Consider the following 13,373-nt stretch of genomic DNA (forward strand, 5'->3'; position numbering starts at 1 on the left):
GCTTAGGAACAAGCCTATGTCGGTCCCGACCTCAAATGGCTTTAATAGCCTGTCCATGCGGTACGATTCTGCCTCACTTGATCGTCCCAGAGCGCCTTCACTCCCTTGAGACAACTCCAAACGTTTGCTTTCAAGTTCAAGTTGCATTTTTCCTAACTCGCGTTCCTCTCTCTCTTGTTCTTTTCTCTCTCGTTCTTCTCTCCTTTTCAGAAGTTCAAACCCCATTTCGATTTCTTCCTCACTTGCTCTTTCGGAAATTAGCTGCAATAATTCCTATTTTAGCATTTTTTTGCGTACACTAGGCCCAGTTCCTCACCAACAATCAACAACTCGTCTCTCAGCAGTGTCCTTAACTCCATGATTGCTGCTTTACTGCCTTGATTCTGCTCTCTAAATCTAGCTAGGAAAACACAACCTAGCTAACACTCAACAATCTAGCTTCCCTACAGTTCTAAACAGAACAACCACAAAATGAAGCCTAGAGAGTCAAAGCAAGAACCAAGCACTCACCGCAGATACAGCACCATGTCGCAAAGTCCATCTCACCGCTGTCAGCCAGTTGTCAGGATTGGGGGTTCAATCCCATCGCTCGTGATCCTTTGTCAAGATTGGAGTCCGGCATGAATTCGAAGGTAGCTGGCTCATGCCGTCGTCCAACTTATCCACGCTGAGGACGTTGATGAAGGGAAGAACTGCTTCTCATCGAGAACGAGGAATATGGGTTTATTTAAAGTATTTAAATCAGTCTAACATGACTGCTTGAGAAAAAGAGTGTCAGTCCAACATGACTGCAGGAGAGAAGTGTGTCCAGCATTCGCACCACAGCAGTTTTTAAACACTCGGTCCTCCCGCGATACAAGGTGACGCGAACGTTCGTTTACTCATTGACAACTTGCCGCCGCCCCGCAGAACAGTTTACGCACACACAGGCACGCACATTCCGATGTCCGGCGCCGACGTCAGAGGGGCGTCGTTCCGGGAAGCTCGGAGCCATGGTGGGTAGCTCGTTGTCCTGCGTCCCGGACGGCGTGTGGGAAGCAACAAAAAACGGCTTTCCCGCGGCAGCTCGCTCACGCGTAGCAGATCAGGCCCGTGCTGGGGAGCTCGGGCACAATAGTTCGCCCGCCGAACTCGTTCCGTCACAACGGCGATGGGGCTGGAAGATGGCGGCGGTGTCAGCACAAAGCCCGCTTCATCGAACGCATCCTAGCTGAACCGACGGAGAGTGTGGGATGCGTGTCTTGTTCCCCGGTCGTAACTGGGTGGCAGTCTTGGATTGCAGCTCGCCATTCTTGACAAAGGTTTCGTTTTCGCTCGACTCTGCGCCGCGCGCGCTTTGGAGTTTCAGTGGTTTCGTTATCGCGTCGTGCTGCACTGGTTCTGCTTTCTCGGGAAACTTGCATTTGGAACAAGCAGCGAGAATGCCACGTCCATGTGACGTCGTGGGATGTGCGAGCGGTCCGCGGAACATGGCCAAGGGCAGTTGCAGCGGCGAATCCAACGTTACTTATCACTGTGTGCCAACAAGTGAACCTCCCTGCCTAGGTAAGCTCTATGAAAGGGTTATCCATAGCAGATTGCAGCGATACCTGGAAGAGCGGAGCTGGTTCCCGAACTCCATGATAGGATTTCGCACGGGTTTATCTTGCCAGGACGCGTTCCTCCTACTTAGAGATGAAATTCTAACTAATATACCGTACGGCGACGAGAGACTAGTCCTAGCACTAGACCTTAAAGGAGCATTTGACAACGTCTCTCACGCCGCAATATTGGAAGAACTCGAACTCGCGGGTTGTGGTGAGCGCACATACAATTACTTAAGAGCGTTTCTTTCCAACCGCGAGGCGAGCATCAGTATTGGCCAAATCACTTCGGATTTATTTAAAATGCCTGACAAAGGAACACCTCAAGGAGCTATATTATCTCCTCTTCTCTTCAACATTGCGATGTGTCGACTCGCGCGCGATCTGGATCGGATACCCGACCTAGATTACACGCTCTACGCAGACGACATCGCGCTGTGGACGAGCAGAGGTTCACTAGGGGATAAGGAATATACGCTCCAAAGTGCAGTATTAGCGGTGGAGAAATTTTCTAGATGGAGTGGCCTGAAGTGCGCACCCGAAAAATCTGAGGTTATCCGGATACACCCGAAAGGCTACAAATCCAGAGGATCGATTAACATCGTGGTTGAGGGCCAATCAGTCCGAGAGGTACCCACGATGCGAGTCCTGGGTTTGTGGCTTCAGAGCGACGGGAGAGCACTACAGACACTCAAGACCCTCAAATCCACAGCCAACAACATAGCCCAAATGATACGTCGCGTGAGGTATCGAAAAGCGGGAATGCGAGAAGACGATACCTTAAGGCTCGTACAGGCCTTAGTGGTTAGTCGAATAACCTATGGCTTACCGTAGCAAATCCTGAACAGGGAGGAGGAAACGCAGGCTGACACAATAATCCGAACCGCTTTCAAAGCTGCTCTGGGCCTGCCTAAATCTACTTCAACGGAGCGCATGTTAGCTTTGGGAGTGCACAATACTTTCGACGAACTGAGGCAAGCCACCCTGATGCGACAGAGGGAGCGCCTCAGCTTCACAAAAACTGGTAGGGCAATATTGGCTAGACTCAATATCCCAGCATACCCCATTTATCTCACAGAGCAGGCCGTACCTCTCCCTCCTTCGATGAGATCCAAAAAAACAGTAGCCCCAATTCCAAAGAATATGCATCCAGAGTACAACAATGAAAGGCGCAAAGCACGTGCACAACACATTCAATCAGCCTACTCTAACAACCATAGGTACAACACGTACTACACGGACGCAGCTCTGTATGCAGACACGACCGGGCAGCGCTACCAAAGGAGGTACGCCCTGGCAGTCGTGAACGCTGTCAGCCAACAGCAAATTACCGCGTCGGCCACGGCGGGATCCCCAGCCTCGGCTGAAATAATAGCAGTGGCGATCGCACTCGCTCACGCGGAGCGTTCGCAAAGGGACTCGGTCGTGGTCACGGACTCCCAGGAGACAGGTCGCATGTTTCTCAAGGGGCACGTGACTGCGGCTAGCCTCGCGATAATCCCGAAATCCTTCAACCACCATCATCGCCTACTCTGGTGTCCGGGCCACGCGGGGGTACAGGGGAACGAAAAGGCTAACGCGTTAGCTCGAGGGTTCACTAACCGAGCGACGGCGTCCTCTTCTAACCCCAACCACCCGCACTACCCATCACAAAATTCCACCAATTTAAATGCAAAAGACATCCTTGCTCATCAGCGTGGAGTCCGAAGAAAATACCCGCCGCCTCACCCACAACTTAACGGGGAAGAGGCCGCCGATTGGCGTAAAATACAGACCGGGGTGTTCCCCCATTTAAAATTGCTAAACGCCATGTATCCCACTCGTTATAGGGCCAACTGTCCTTGGTGCGGTGGCATACCTACCCTAATGCACATAACCTGGGAGTGCACTAAGCACCCTCATAGGCCAAACACCAGTAGGACAATGGAGCAGTGGGAGGCACAGCTCGCCCGCTCCGATCTGGCAGGACAAAAGTCCTTAATTAGCCAGGTCAGGCAGGCGGCAGAGGCCAGTGGGGCCCTGGACTGAGAGGCTCCGACCACCCCTCCTTCAAATCTTTAGAATCACAATAAAGTTTCTCTCTCTCTCTCCTTTCGAAGTGGTCAAGTGCCGTACTTCTGCCACAGCACGTTGTCAAAGAGCCGAACACTCGCATAATGTGCTCACTTCACTTCAGGATTACGAGTTCAACGCCGACTTACTGAAGTGGTGTGGAGTGACTTTCAAAGCAATGCTTTCCCATAGCGCTGTTCTGTCGGTCTTGCCTGCATTCTCCGAAGCGCAAGAACAACTGCAGGTCAGAGACGGGGCGGTGAGTGCGGCATTTGGTTTTCAAGAGGGAAAAGCTACAAATGTGCGAATATGTACAGCCATGACATACAGTACAGTTGCCGTCTTAGTAGTACGCAACGACACCGACAGCGCGAGCCCTCTGCAGCGGGTCACGTTCATCAGTGCTTAAATCGCTGAAGTCGAGCCCGGCATCGCGAGCCAATGTGTTGTCAGGGTCGTCCATTGCAACGAGCGTCAAAGTTGGCGTCATAAAATAAAGAACCAGCTTATCGTCGCGCGCTTGCCCCTCCGCTAGCCACCATAGTTCCGCTTTCGCGCTGCTGTCGGCTCTGTTTTGGCTCTGTTTCTGGCCGCGCGTTTGCGTTTTTGACTCACCGACGGCGCAACGTCACTACGAGACCATGACGTCACCATTTTTTGATCGGAGGGTAGGTGATTTGAACTGCGCTAGAGGTACCCGAATGCTTCAGAACGCATTTTCTCTTAAAGTAAGTATCTTCGTCGCAAGAAACAAGCGTTTCGAGGTTTCTGGGACGGTATTTCAACAGTCCACCTTGACTTAATGTTAACCTTTAGTGTCCCTTTATGTCCCTTTGGTCCTCCCTAGATACCTAGGTCAGGGAAATAAGCGGTCACATCTTCTTCCAGCCGGAGCGTCCGAAGTCGCCCAGGAAATAATTATGCGCACCCTCGACTTTGAGACCGAGGGTGCGTATAAGCACTCCGGCACCTTTGTTCCCTGAACATAAAGAAAGGAGGGCAGCTTCGTAGATAGCGATTGTCACGCTTGACTAAAGCTGGCGCGTCATTGTTCCCGGGATGACCAAGCAATCAGCTGGACCGTCTGCCAGACGACCGTGGCGGTTACCAGAGTCCGTGAGGAAACGCCATAGGACGCCGTTTTCCCCGAGTTTCTAGCTCCCATCGTCGGTGACGGCCGCAGTGAACCATCAATCAACACTTGATCCGTCAAACGTGTGTTGCGTTGTCGCCGCAGGTCTGTCCGAGAGGACGCATCGTTCGCTTTACGAAGCGGTTCGCAGTAGTGCAGGAGAGGCTAGAAGGTCACTGCCCCCGCTGGCCGATCGTAACAATAATTGGTAAAGCAGGAGAACTTTCAAGTGATAAATATTCTGGCCTGCCATCAAGCTTCATCTAATAATTGGCTTATTGAGGCACTGCTCACATGAATAAAAATCAGCATTTGGTGGTGAAATTCAAGCTGTATCCTGTTGCATAAGTTATACAGCTTACATTGGTAGTTTACAGCAGATGTGGTTGCACGAAACCTTGCACGACCCTGAAGGAAATCGTTCGCGAATGCGCCGGACGACGCAGGATATCAGTACCACACGATTATGGCGCCCCAGGTAACCCATATCCACCTCGTGAGCTGCCTGTGTGCTGTTTACCTGTACTTTTTGAAACAGACGAAAATATTTATTTTATCGCATCGGCATGGGCAAAAATGTGGACCCTACTTGTGGTTGTATTCGATGCCGTCGTCCTGGCCATTGTAGCGCACATCGACATGGGCAACTCTGAGTACTACTGTGTCGAGACGCAAGAGTGTTTTATATAAAGATTGCTGATTCTAGATTGGCACATTATAGTGATCATTTCCTTGATTCTGTATTGCAGGACATTAGCGAGAGCAGCAACATCATTGGCGATGCTTTGAGTACCGTAAAAGATCTTTCCAAAGTATTTCTAAATAAAAAAAAGCGCAGAAGTGTTTGTTGGTCTGTTGTTCTTCCGTCAGTAGGGGATCCATCGGATGAGCCAGAGTCAATGCCAAATAGCCTTCTGCCACTGTACCCGACAATGTAGAGAGTCAGTGCACAGTGTCAAACACTGCTCAGTGTTTCTTGGACTCTGGCTAAGTTTTCAGTGAACCTTTTCATCCTGTTCCTTGAACAGGCTCGATTGCAGACAACGGCAAATCCGTTTTGAAGGGAAGCACTCTTGGGAAAGTTTGCAACGTTGTTGGGAAAAATATCTCCATAGATTTGTTCGGTCCGTGTGAGGAACTAGGTCCTCCAACGGTCAACGTCTCGTGCTGCAGGTGTGAAAGAAGCTGCAGAGACTCTGTGCGGGACCCTGCAGGCAGAAACCGCGTTTCAGGAGTTGTGAGGCCGCACCCGTGCTGTCCCAACTCAGCTAGGTCTGGAGGATCCTCGTTGTGGGAAGCCTACAAGGCCACCGAGGAGGTTTGAGATGTCCAGCACGTCTCTCCCGCTAGTTGCGCTCGCTCTCAAAGGAGCATTGCGCAAAGAACTATTTGAGGCGGTCGACCTTATAACGAGCGAAATGGGGTGGCACTAGCTGCATGCAGCAGCTACTCAATTTAGAAGACACGTTTACTGACGCCGCCGGAGGAGGGCAATTCTTGACTAATGTCATTAAATTAACGCGGCATTAGGCAAACAGCCAGCTGATTTTGATCTAAGCCATCTCTCGGCGCAGTTCTTAATTTTTTTCTTCTTTTTATCCAATGTCGAGTCTTTATCAATTGAAAGCATTTCCAAGACTCTGCAAGCAAAATTTGAACAAGTCCATAAGCCGATAGACCAAATCCTCAAATGCATGCAGCTTTTTTCTGTACCTGCATGAGTAGTTTCGGCGGAGCGCTCAGTCAGTGCTTTAGGCCGAATTTACAAAATGAATGAAAACTTATTTTCGAAACCGCGTGATGTAGAGGAGTCTAACACATCTCACTTTGCACGTTCACAAGGGACCACTACGCTCAACTTAGAAGACCTGATCAAAGAATTAGTCCCCAGGACTGCTGAGCGAACAGCCACGTTTGGTCTTTGAGGCGATTAGTAAGGTGCGCGCCTGTCATCATACCTTCGAAATCTGGAGCAGACTGCGTGCACTAAGTATGCGCAGCTATCCTACTCTTTCCTTTTCTCCCTCCCGGCTCGTTACCTGTGCCTTGAATTGTCGGCCCTGAGTCCATAGGCGGGCCGTTGTTGAAGCGGTGCTGCCTTGAATAAGCTTGTGCGCATAAAGAATCATGCTGCAAGCAATGCATACCTCGACGTTCCGCCCACAGCTCTTCACCGTCCCCGTTCCAGCGCTGTTTTCACGCATAAAGCAGATCGGAACGCGGGTTGTAAGCACATTCTCAAGCAGAAAAAAAAAGAACGGGCTATTTCATTGAGCTTCGCAAACGACAAGGAGGCCTAGCTGATAAAAAGTTTTAACTTCTAAGCCGACGCACTGCTTCATCATTATTAGTGTATATTGCAAATGCTGTAATTACTCCTGCCGAGTATTGAGCATCGTACCTCTCGCAGTTAAAAACGTATAGCTGTTCATATGTAGATATGTTGGGCCGGTGTAGAGTATAGCATAACACGTATACATTAACTTTTTTTTCATTCTGTGCACACCGCCCTGATGAAACGGCTCAGTTTTCATGTTATACTTCATTAAAAGAAGACCCCAAGACCAAGGGTCTGCTTGCTGTGTCTATGCATTGCGTGTGCTTGTGTTTGTGTGATTCCTGTTAGATCGCTTTCCCTCTTATACTCTGAATCTGCAGATGAAGGTAAAAAGATGGAAAGAATACATGTGCTATTGTTTTGTTCGTGTATTATGCCATAGTCTTATGTAGTTTTTTTGTTTGCACGCGCCTTTAAAGAGAACTTGCAGCATGGATAATTTTGTGAATAAAAATGCAAATTTGGACAGTAATAAATGCGATTCGCTGAAAATTCAGCGTCAGGTCTTTCGCTTTTTTCTTTTGGGTGTGCACATTTTCTAAAATTATCAGATGAAGCGCGCAGATAATTAGTGCAAGCTATTATGGAGCAATTAGCTGCAGTAGCCGTGTAGGCTAGGTATACTGTAGTGCAAGTGATGCTCGGCAACAAAATATACCATCAATAATGATAGCGTAAATCTCATTAGTTTTTTTACAAATAATATATAAGAAGAACAATATGTGTCTCTTTCGCTTTCAACAAAAGAGAGAGAGATACAGAGGAAAGGGGAAAGGCAGGGAGGTTAACCAGAGGGGAAGGTCCGGCTTGCTACCCTACGCTGCGGAAAGAGGATAGGGGGAGGTAAAGTGGGAACAAAGTAGAGATAAAGAAAAAAGGAGCACAGACATACAATCACGGTCGGTCACTGTCACCGCATACTGTCGCCGCACAGCACAGTAGCTCTTGCAGCACTGTGAACCACCTGTTCAGGCTACAGCCGCTTGTCCACTTCTGTTGACCCTAAAAACTGCAACAGTGCCCTCGCCGCCCCCTGCTGCGATGTCCTTGTGATGACGGCATCTTAAAATAAGTTGCTCTGTTAGAGGTCTTCAGTCAAAGCGCGCTGTCGCGTTTGCGAGTGATTGTCTCTGTAAATTAGAGCGAGGACAGTCACTGAGAAGGTGTTGAAGAGTCTAATCGTCACCACAGTCATCACACGAGGCGTCGTCGGCCCACCTTAGTTTCGCTATAAAGGCGAAGAAATGTATACAATGACAACTCGTTAGAATATTACACGAAGCGTAAGACTCGTAGCAGTAGTGGCAGTGTGAATTCAAGTAAACGTAAGCTAAGTAAAAACGAGCAATTGTGCTAGGGGTCCTCTGTTTGAATCCATCCGTCGTACAATTTCATTTATGCTTAGTAATTAAAGCCAATATCTTTCTTAGCGACTATACCGCCACTTTTCCGTATCGGATATGTTTCAAACCTCCTTCATGGGCCGATCATTGAGGCATTGCTCGGTCGCGCCGATAAAATTACATAATTTTGAGTTTTGAGCTCCGTTATTATTTCGCATATTTAATATTTAAGTATGAGAATGTTTAAGGTAAAAGGCATGAACTGTCGGTATTTTCTTTTTCATGGCGTTTGTTTGTGTGCTGCCATTTTCAAAAATTCTGAGAAATAATTTTGTCAAGAATGTAAGACCTCGTATGAGCAACTTTAGTGATAGAATGGTGTGGCAATATAACCCATATATACCGCATCTCATATAGCATACATATACCTACATATGCACGGAACCTCACGCCGACAGTCGACCGCACTCCGAAAGTACGCGTATTTCAGGAATCAATCAATCAATCAATCAATCAATCAATCAATCAATCAATCAATCAATCAATCAATCAATCAATCAATCAATCAATCAATCAATCAATCAATCAATCAATCAATCAATCAATCAATCAATCAATCAATCAATCTTTATTAGTAAATAAAAATATTATATAGATAGAGGTATACAAAATGAGGTCCCATAGTTTGAATTGGGACCTCCTGTTCATGGTTAACATAAAAGGTCATTTGGCAAACAGCAGCAGTTCAATCGGTACAATTGCCGTAATGACAGATAATGAGATACATATGTAAGTTCATGAAGTAATTAATAGACAATATAGCGGCAGTCACTTCACTTCTGACAGTTTGAGCATCATCGCGCGTAGGATGCTCTCCATTTCCTCAAAATTTGAACTTTGTGGTACGTTATGTTTTTCAACATATTGGGAAATTAGTGGCGGTTTGTATCGTATGCGCTTCTAAAGCCATAGAACGCCAGTATAGGTAATTATTTGCGAAATGTGCGATTAACCTAGGCCCTTCAAACTTTCGACACACGTAATGCACAACATGATCCTCATTTTCTGCAAGTATATAATTGTTATTATACGTTTGGGTCTTCCTGGGAAGCGGCGAAAATTCGTAAAGTTCACGTTTGTACTGCCAAATGGGCAGTAAGCGGCGCTATAACAATATTCACTTAGCCCTTAATTGACCCACGCACTTAAGCATTTGTTTGCGCAGCATCACTATAGCATGCCCACTGTCCTTCCTCCTTCCTTTCGATAAGTAAACTAGACAAATGAGCTTTTTCAGGACAGTGTTAAAATTGGCTTATAACGTTTTCAGGTGCTCCTAGTTACACTAGCTGCTTCGCTGCAAAAGCAGGAAAAAAAGAGGGGGACCGGATCGCCCTTAGTATATATGTGCGTAGTCTTGCTAGATAAAGCAGATATGTAGCCAGGAAAATAGATTACGATATGATAACACCTAAGTAAGGCTACAGGTGACTGGACCCGCCGTGGTTGCTCAGTGGCTATGGTGTTGGGCTGCTGAGCACGAGGTCGCGGGATCGAATCCCGGCCACGGCGGCCGCATTTCGATGGGGGCGAAATGCGAAAACACCCGTGTGCTTAGATTTAGGCGCACGTTAAAGAACCCCAGGTGGTCAAAATTTCCGGAGTCCTCCACTACGGCGTGCCTCATAATCAGAAAGTGGTTTAGGCACGTAAAACCCCAAATATTATTATTACAGGTGACTGGTTGTCGCTAGCTGCGATACCGTGTTGTCTGGAACATCGAACCGAGCTCGCTCGCAATATTTGACTTGCACAGCGACTGGCTTCTCTGAACCAACCAGACACGTGTGCGCTTTTTCTTGGCCTCTACGTTTCTGGGCCAACATCTTCGCTTGCATAGCGTCGTTTTCTTCTCGCCTTCCGAAATATTCTTGAGAAAAGGGAGGGGCAGGTGGCTTAGGATGTTAAAAAAATAAATTATGGGGTTTTACGTGCCAAAACCACTTTCTGATTATGAGGCACGCCGTAGTGGGGGACTCCGGAAATTTCGACCACCTGGTGTTCTTTAACGTGCACCTAAATCTAAGTACACAGGTGTTTTCACATTTCGCCCCCATCGAAATGTGGCCGCCGTGGCCGGGATTCGATCCCGCGACCTCGTGCTCAGCAGCCTAACACCGTAGCCACTGAGCAACCACGGCGGGCCCTTAGGATGTTTGATTCCGTTGTGTATCTTTAAAAAGGTCTGGATGGAAACAGCAGAAAGCTCTTCGCAAGATTGTCTTGCGGCTGCTTAATGACAGTGCGTAAAACGAAGGACGAACTCAGAAAAGACATGTTGGGGGGGGGGGGGTCGCTCATTTTGCGCGCTGTTATGTAGGTGATCATGAATAACTAACCTACCCGCCTTGCTTAGAGGCTCTGGTGTTGTGCCGCTAAGCACGAGGTCGCGGGTGAACATCCCGGCCACCGCGGCCGCATTTCGATGGGGGCGAAATACAAGAACACCCGTGTACTTAGATTTAGGTGCACTTTAAAGAACCCCAGGTGGTCAAAATTATTCCGGAGTCCCCCACTACGGCGTGTCTCATAATGAGATCACGGTTTTGGCACATAAAACCCCAGAATGTTTTTTGAATAAATAACCATCCCAAATGGGGGGGGGGGGGGAGGGGAGGTGAGGTAGTTGAGGGCAATGAAGCCGTCTTTTTTACGATTTTTTTTTCTCACCTTCCGCCATTGTTCAATGGGAAATAAAGGTTCATACATTAAACGTTCTCTCTAATGCAGTGTCTTCCGCCTCAGTTGCGTCAGATTGACTCGATCGTACTGAACTGAGACATGCTTCTAAAAGTGCTGTGAAAGCACTAGCATAATTTGTCTGTCTTTTTCCATAATCTGCGAATTCCGTCATAATACAGCACTGAAAGAGAGAGATTTTATTGACAGGAAAGACCGACCTTCATCCATGCTTGGGAGACCCAAAATGGATTCGTTTCTAGCGTTGCGTAACATTTTCTCACGTTTTCGCATGATTGGCCAAAGTGCGGGAAGCAATGAATTGGTTTCCCCTGGCAATAATGGGAGCAAATGACCCGCAGAACGAACGTTGCGCAGTACTACATTGTACTGGAAAGTACACTGTAGCAATAAAAAGCTGCCCACGGAACGAAATAAACTAGTTCTGCGAAGCAGCATTTAAAAAGGGAAGGCCAGTAGCGATCATCATCATCACCGCAACACTTCTTCGTCCGGCCACCGCAGTCCCATCGCCATCAAGAAGGTGGCGCGCCATCTTGTTGGGAGCCGAAGTGCGTCTGAACATCCACTGCCTAGGCATCGCCCGACATGGCCGAGTTCCCCGAGATCCCGCTGCCCGGAAACCAGAGCCTCAACGAAGTGATTCGTGACCTCCTGCACGGGAACAAGTCGCTGTCGCAGATCCAGGTCAACAGCGACTACGTCATCACCTGGAACGGCTTCTTCAACGTCATTGAAGTGGTATGTCACAGTTGCGTAGCTCTACAGTCGACGTGCTTGTTTTCTTCAATGGAGTATTTTACCCAAGCGTTTGATTGCCGCCTTCTTGAACAGTTGACGATGCCTTTTTTCTTTTGATATGTAGGAAATAAATGCACGGGGCTATACAGTCGAATCGTATGCATAAAGTCGTATGCATGCAATAAAGAATTAAGTAGACATCATTAAATTTATCCGACGGCAGGACTCGAACGCAGGACCTCTAGCACAGAGATCTGATGTTGAAACCATTAGGCCACAGACGCATGCATCGACAAGCGATGTGAAACGCCGTTATGCATTTATCGCGGGCGTGCCAGTGCCTTGAGATGCTTGGCGAGTTTCGATTTGGCCACCTCGACAAGCTCAATCTTTGCAATTAGTAGCGATTGTGCGTGTTCGTAGCATCTTCTGCACTTCGAAGAGTAGGTTGCTTTGAAATTTACGACAATGAAGGCATATAAAGCCTAATATACGAAGCCACAAGAACGTTTGAATGCACAAGCACGAAGATCAGACAAATCCATGTTCTTCCCATCACTCGCATGGTGGATCGGGTACCTCCAGTACATTGTAGGAAACTCTATGTTGCCAGCAGCTCTCCGCTGTGCTCTTTCCCATACTCCCTGTGCGGAAGACCACAAGGTATCTTCCGAAGGCGAAATCAGACACAACGGTGGCCACGTTACTATGACGTCACTTCGCACAAGACTGACAAATTGTTCGTGTAATAGCCCAAAGTGGCGGTACCCATGAACGGGCAATGAAATCATCTGTATACTAGGGACATTTGGACCAGAATGGCCGATCCTGGTCGCCTTCGCGCTGTCTCGGCAGGTGCTGGCCGCCTCGCTGTTCCTGGTGGTGCACGTGGTGGCGGGCGGCGACTCAACGCTTCGCTGCCTGGCTACCGTCGCCTTCGCCATGGCCGTGCAGGGCGTCCACTTCCTGCTGTGCGGACTCTTCTCGCCCGTCGTCACCGTCAGCGTCGCCACCTCGTTCTACGTGAGACCAGAGTCCTTCCATGTTATGAGCGGCTTTTTTTTCGTCCCGGGCGCTCATATCATGGCAGAAGACGCGCTCAGGCAGTAATTCAAGCATATTAAATGTTAAAAATAGTTACGTGAAACTAAAGCGACGGCTGAGGAAGTTGAGAAAGCTAGAATACCGAGGCTGCCCCACACACAACCACAGCGGTAGCGGCGTTCGCATGCCCTCTCATGCACGGTTGCGCCTCTAGCGGCGGGCGCTGGCTCTATATGAAACTGAGGCGGCAGTTTCGTGACCAGAAAAAAAAAATGGAAGGACTCTGGTGAGACACACGACAATTGCACCCGTATTTGTGAACGCCCTCGATTCCATGGTGGTGATGATGATGAATGATTTACTGGAATGCCCTTTGAAAC

At 48.3% G+C, this 13,373-nt stretch overlaps 1 protein-coding gene across 3 annotated transcripts in view; it reads left to right on the forward strand.

Moving 5' to 3' along the window:
- The window catches only part of LOC135898646 (uncharacterized), a 116,763-nt gene that overhangs the window by 79,754 nt on the left and 23,636 nt on the right, over positions 1-13,373 (forward strand). For all 3 annotated transcript variants that reach the window (XM_065427747.2, XM_065427738.2, XM_065427729.2), the window contains 2 exons: positions 11,713-11,949; positions 12,805-12,972. In XM_065427747.2, the coding sequence (XP_065283819.1) occupies positions 11,797-11,949; positions 12,805-12,972 (321 nt within the window). In that variant the 5' untranslated portion in view covers positions 11,713-11,796. The remainder of the gene's footprint in view (positions 1-11,712; positions 11,950-12,804; positions 12,973-13,373) is intronic.

The sequence above is a fragment of the Dermacentor albipictus genome, chromosome 10 (assembly GCF_038994185.2).
Source record: "Dermacentor albipictus isolate Rhodes 1998 colony chromosome 10, USDA_Dalb.pri_finalv2, whole genome shotgun sequence".
Classification (NCBI taxonomy): domain Eukaryota; kingdom Metazoa; phylum Arthropoda; class Arachnida; order Ixodida; family Ixodidae; genus Dermacentor; species Dermacentor albipictus.